This window comes from Cryptomeria japonica, chromosome 11 (genome assembly GCF_030272615.1).
Source record: "Cryptomeria japonica chromosome 11, Sugi_1.0, whole genome shotgun sequence".
In the NCBI taxonomy this organism is placed as follows: domain Eukaryota; kingdom Viridiplantae; phylum Streptophyta; class Pinopsida; order Cupressales; family Cupressaceae; genus Cryptomeria; species Cryptomeria japonica.
Window position 1 is genome coordinate 557,341,515 of NC_081415.1, and position 6,551 is coordinate 557,348,065.

Below are 6,551 nucleotides of genomic sequence, written 5' to 3' on the forward strand. Positions count from 1 at the left end.
TATAATTATTTTAAATATAAATAAAAATAAAAAATTATAAAAAAAATAATAACGTATAACTTATTTTTATAATTCATTTTAAAAGTTCAATATGTAATATAAAAAAAATATATATTTATAAAAAATAAACTATTATCTACATATATATTTTAAAAGTTAAAATAAAAAAAAAATTTATTGAAATTTACATATAATATATATCTTAAAATCAATTAATTGTATATTATAATATTATTATTAAAATAAATTAAAATAAATCATTAAAAAAATATTAAAATTTTTGTTATTTTTATAATAAATAAAAATTATAAAAAAATACTATAAATAAAAATATTATAAAAAAAAATATTTAACTTTGCCGTATGGTCGGGAGCCTTAAGACAAATGAAGGCTGAAGGAGAGTACGAATTTTGCAGGATTTCTGACTGCATCCGTACGGAAGGAGGACGAGCACGGGGATCGGGGGTGCAAATTTTCCCCTGCATAGCCAGTGCCGTATTCTTCTGGATCAACAACTACCACCGCATTTTATACGATAAACGGTCAGCTGCAATGTTGGAGGGATTTAACTTCTGTTGAGGACTGCGGAACATGCCTAAGGCAAGCAATTCGTAAGCTGTTGGATGTGACGTTTACGGACGAAGGAACTTTTCAGGGAGGAGTGAGCCTGATGGGAAGTTGCTTTGCTCGTTACGAAACGTACTCATTCTTTCATCCCGCCCCTCCACCGCCACCGTCTCCCATCAAAGTGCTTTCTCCACCACCGTCATCACTTCCAACAGCGAGTAATATGCAGATAAATTACCTTAGAAGTTAATTCTAATTGTTCTCGTAATCTGACGAATTACATAGATATTCGTACTTCATTTTAATTGTTCCTTGTTAACGTTCCCACCATTTTAGATGTCTAAGTACTCAAATTCATCTCCTGTGCAGCAAAGTCTTCAAACAAAGTAGGTATAGTTTTGGGTATTGTTGCCGGCTCATTGGTGATGTTACTGTTATGCCTATTTGCAATCCGAAGGAAATTCAAGTTTGCTTTTTTCTGGAAGCACGCCGTCTTAAGGAAAGGTACTTTGTCAGCGAATTTTTATTTAATCTGTCCTACGTTTTTATCAAAAAAATTCTGTTCTAGTAAGGTTGTTAGAACAAAATGAAGATTGTTTCTCTTCATCATCTTCGAATTGCCGTCAAGAAAAAATTCTTTCCAATTAGAAGCAAAATTGTAATTTTCATAGTTTTTAATATCCTATTGAAATAGGATATATTCATTAAAAAAATTGAAATTTTTTCCCCGGTGCATTACTTATCCAGAGAATCTAGATAGTGAGGTAGACTCAGAAATCGGCCACAAGCAGGAGATAAACTTTAATTTGGAAAATATCAAGGCTGCAACTAGCGATTTCCATGAAGATAACAAGCTTGGAGAAGGAGGCTTCGGCTCTGTATACAAGGTAACTTGATCATAACCGACCATGTTTTCTTGTTTCGGACAGGAATATTAAATATTCTATTAAAAAATTTTACGCCAGTTTTAGTATTTTATTGAGATATTTTAGGAAATTGATTTATATATTAACTCAAAATAATTTATGAATGAAAAACCGCAATAAATCACGAAGCTTTACATATCGGACATTTTACTTTTATTTCTATTTTGTTTTGTTCCGATTTTGAGAGCAGATCTGTACACAGTTGTGGATTTTCGAAAATAATCAGAATTTTTTATGTACCATCTCATTGTTTCAAATAAATTTGTTCAATTATTGACCCAGATAGGGGAAAGGACCCAGTAGTTGAGCATGTTCCAATTGTTGTGAGGGTTGTTGATACCTTTTGTTCCAAAAATTGAACAAATAAAACCTATTGTTTGAAACAAAAAATATCAATTTTTGTTAGGAAATGTACCAACAGTTGTTAGGAAATGTACCAATAGTTGTTAAGAAATGTACTAATATTGTAAAAAGTAACCAATCAGGTGATGCCACATCGGCTGCACAACTATTGGGGTCTCTTTTGCACGCCTATTGGTCTCACTTTTTTTTGGGGCTGTTTTGGACACCTTGGCAAAAAGCATGCTGATGTGGCATCATATTTGATGATGTGGCCCTGAAACCTTAGTTATAAGCAGGGGACTTGCCAAGTAAGCTGCTGTAAAAAAATCGGAGTGATTCGAAATTTCCAAGTAGGATTTTGAGAAGCGTGAAGTTAGGGTGCACGACTACTGGGTCCTTTCCCCTATGTTATTTAGTTAAGGTTTCTTTTGATTTTAATATAGGATCTGTCCATAATTCGGGATTTTAACATATAATTGGAATTTTTTTATCTGCACACGTTGTTTTCCATTTATTTGTTCAAATATTTACTAGGATGTGTTATTTAGTGAAACCCACTAAAAGTTAGCTAGTCTGTCAGATTATCTACTCAGATATATTACTTTTAATCAATTCTATAGAAAGATAAAGTGCTCTTCTGATCTTCTCGCAAATTAAAGAGCGAAGTACATGGTTAATGGGAGGAACCTAATCTCTGATAGTCCTTTTCTGTGGGAAGGGTTGATTGATCCGTTGACTAGTGACTAGGTTTCATGGCGTAGATAATTTCTGCCCTTTTGTGTTTAAGAAAATGGGATTGCTTTTGTTTCTTTCTGCTGTTAATAAGGAGGGCTTTCTCTGTGGTTTTGAGTTTGCTGGTAACTAGAAATCTGATGCCTTGGTGGCGTACAACCTACTTTTGTTTCAGATGAGGATCTCCAGTCTCAATTCTCTGTTGTTAGTTTCCGATTATGGGAATATTTACTTTGCAGCTTGTACCTGTAATAATTGGCACTTGTCCTGTTTCTGTTACAGTGTTCATTGCTAACTAGAAATTTAGATAGCTATATTTCTAACCTGTTTGTTAGAGCCTCCCCAATGAAAATTATATTTCCTAAACCAATTAGGAGGAGAATTTTTCCCATAATTCATCTGACAGTGGAGAGCTCAGCACAAGATGTTAGACAAAATATATTTTCATTAAATTTCCAAATTAGCTTCCTCAAGTCTCAGAAAAGGAGCAGTGTCATTAGCAAATTTAAAATATTTATCCCCTTTAGAAGTCTCACCCCTCGAACACTAGGGAACATGATGAGTTTTTAAGAATGTAAAATGTGGCATTGGATTCTACGATGCACCAGATCAGACAAAGAACCATTCAAATCCACTTGAACCACAGCATCATTAAAAAATCTTTTTATCATCTTGTAATACTTTTGAGGGACCCCATAAGCCTTTATGACCATTCAACCCTATCATATGGTTTTTCAAAATAGAGAAAAAGCATCCCAATTCTCGGATCTGACAATCTAGCCAACACCATTGCTTTTCAACTTGTAAGAAAATTTTCTTACGTTTATCCACCTTGGATGAATTCTGTCTAAATACCGCTAATAAAGGTAGGAAGAATCTCCACAAGTCTCAAGACAAGAATTTTTTCACGAATCTTATACGAAACATTGCCCAATGTAATGGGCCCCCTATTTGTCACTAAGGTTTTATCCTTAGGCAGTAATTTGATGATGCCCTTGCTAATATTACTTCCCAATGAACCCTTGGGGATTGCTTCAAAGTATATTTGCAAACTATCATCGCTGATTCAATCAATGTTTTCATTGTGTAATTCAGCAGGCAACCCATCAATTCTAGGAAGTCATCATTTTTAACAGCTTGAATGGTAGATATTATTGCATCCTTAGAAATTTCTTTTGCTAACCAATCAGAGTTTTCGCTGGTGACATTTCTTGGGATGGTTGTTTTTACGGAAGTTCCTAGCAATATCACATTCCTGACTATCTCCCTCAGTAGAAAACATATTCTATGTTTTTGAGTTTGCTCGTTACTTGAATTCTGGTGGCTTGGTGGCCTACACCTTCTTTCTGTTTCCGATGAGAGTCTCCATGTTCGATTCTCTGTAGTTATTCTATGCTTCTACCTGTCATAATTGGCCTTTGTAGTTATTCATGACTTTAGGATCATCTCTTTGCTGAGTTTTATGGTTTCCCCTAGGAACTTTTGGGTGCCTGCTATGCTTCCTTTTGCTTCCAATCATGCTGCTTTTTGGCGGTGGGTATTCGCCTCGTTGGCTTCACAATTTCTGTCTGCTTCTGCTCAATGCTGGTCGTTTGTCCACTTTCTTCTTAATACAGCTCTTCTTACGTTCGGGCTATTTGTAATTTCTCTGTCCTTTGATTGTCTGTACCCTGATCATTATGTTTATCCTCTGAGAGCCCATTTCCCTCGATTGATTTATCCTAAGCAAGTTTGAGTCATTATTTTACCCAATTAAGAGTTATGGACTTTGTTATATGTTTATAGTGTGACAGAAGCTCATTATTTATGTGTTTTCTTTTATGTCAGAAGCTTCAGAAGCTCATCTTTTATGTGTTTTCTTAAGTTTCGGCTATTTTTATTTTCTCTGACATTAATTTGATTCTCTTCTCAGAGCCATTTTCCCGAGATCAATTTATCATAAGCAAGTTTGAAGCACTATTCCACTCAATTAAGAGTTCTGGACTTCGTTATATTTTCCAGTGTTACATACGCTCAATATTTGCGTGTTTTCTTTCATGCCAGGGCACTATGCCAAATGGATTACAAATAGCGGTAAAGAGGCTTTCCGTGCAATCATCGCAAGGGAAAAAGCAGTTTCTAAATGAGATTAAGTTGGTCGCCAAAATTCAACATCGTAATCTTGTGAATCTGCTTCGATGTTGTGCTGAGGGATCAGAACGCTTGCTTGTTTATGAATTCTTGCCTAACAAGAGCCTTGACAAAATTCTATTTCGTAAGCTAATTTCATATAAATTTTAAATGAGTGTCATTTAATATTTGTTCTTTATTTAGAGTCACTTATTTGGGGTTACGGATATAGATCCAGAGCGGAGCCAAGAACTTGACTGGCCAAAGCGTTTGAACATCATACTTGGAGTAGCCCGTGGACTTCTATATTTACACCAAGATTCTCAGTTGCAGATTATTCATCGGGATATCAAAGCGAGCAATATTTTGCTTGATGAGAAAATGCAGCCAAAAATATCAGATTTTGGTTTAGCTAGGTTATTTCAGCTAGACGAGACTCATGTCAATACAATGGTTGCAGGGACACTGTAAGAATTTGATAATTTTTTACACTTACTTATTTTTCCTTTTCAAATTATTTAAATTTTTATTATTTTGTACTCTGTAAGTTCGTTTTGTTTTATTAGGATTCTTCTTAAGTTGTATTCTAATCTAGCAAGTGTTGCGAATTATGCAGTGGTTATATGGCACCGGAGTATGCTGTAGGTGGTCAACTATCTGTTAAAGCGGATGTTTACAGTTTCGGTGTTCTTATTTTAGAAATTATGTGTGGAAGAAAGAACTCTGATAGTAGATTGCCTCTTGAATATCAAAGCCTTTTGGAATGGGTAAGATAAAAATAAGATATAATAATATAATTTGTTTTCAAAAGTTAGATATCTTATAAAGATAAATATGCATTCTTATGCAGGTATGGAGATTGTACAGGGATGGAAATATCATTGATATTATTGACAAAGCTATACTAAAATATTTTCCTAATGAACAAGTTTCAAGATGCATTCATGTGGGACTTTTATGTACACAAGGAAATCCATCACTTCGCCCACCAATGATCAATGTATATACAGTGCTTTTGGATAATTCTGTGACCAACTTGCCAAATCCCGCAAAGCCCGCTTATCTCAGCATTACACAAGATAATGTTCCACGACGTGCATCAACATCAACATCTACAAGCGCAACTTCATCTGCTTCGTCTACCACGCCATTGGCTTACCCATCTATCAATGATACATCAATAACAGATTTGGGTCCTAGATAATCTTGTTTACTTTCTAAATCTAGTTTTATAAGAGAACTTGCATATCAAACTATATATGACAAATTCTTATGATAGTAAACTGTAATAGCGTTATTTTTATGGTGTAAATTAAGGGTGATCTTGACATTTTCCATGAAAATATATCTTTTTTTAATTTCGTTAATAGTATTGAAAATAATAAGATATAATCTATAATACTATATTTCACAATATTATAGCAATTTAACTATTAAGTTTTAGATTTTTTAAAAGATAAAGATAATTCCTACTTCTATTTTTCTACAACTTAATAGAAGAATGAATAATGTCTTCTTTTAGGAGAGAAAGAATAAAAAACATTGTCAAATTTTTTATAGTCATTAAAAACCTATGTTATCAATCAATTAATATTTTTTAATTTTTTAGTTAAGAAGATCGCGTCATAAAATAAAATAAAATGTAAACAGACCTCTTTATATGTTGATTTAAAAATTTCATATGTTGTCAAGATTGTTTACTATATTATTTATCTAAAATTACACTCTTCTAATATGTTTTTTTATAAAAAATTAAATATGATGTAATTTATTATATAGTAAGGATGTGAGTTCTTGTTATAATTTGGGTAGAAAGTTTCACAATTAATAGATCTAAATAGATTAAATCGGGAGACGCCCAAACCATTACTTAAC

The 6,551-nt window shown here is 33.4% G+C and overlaps 1 protein-coding gene across 1 annotated transcript; it reads left to right on the forward strand.

Moving 5' to 3' along the window:
• The first annotated feature begins 501 nt into the window (after positions 1-501).
• Positions 502-5,991, forward strand: LOC131034527 (cysteine-rich receptor-like protein kinase 44). The gene is made up of 7 exons (XM_057966028.2): positions 502-785; positions 937-1,071; positions 1,315-1,454; positions 4,611-4,821; positions 4,909-5,143; positions 5,293-5,443; positions 5,527-5,991. Exons 1-7 carry the CDS (start codon positions 671-673, stop codon positions 5,878-5,880), a joined length of 1,341 nt encoding a protein of 446 aa, XP_057822011.2. The 5' UTR covers positions 502-670; the 3' UTR covers positions 5,881-5,991.
• Positions 5,992-6,551: the final 560 nt, after the last annotated feature.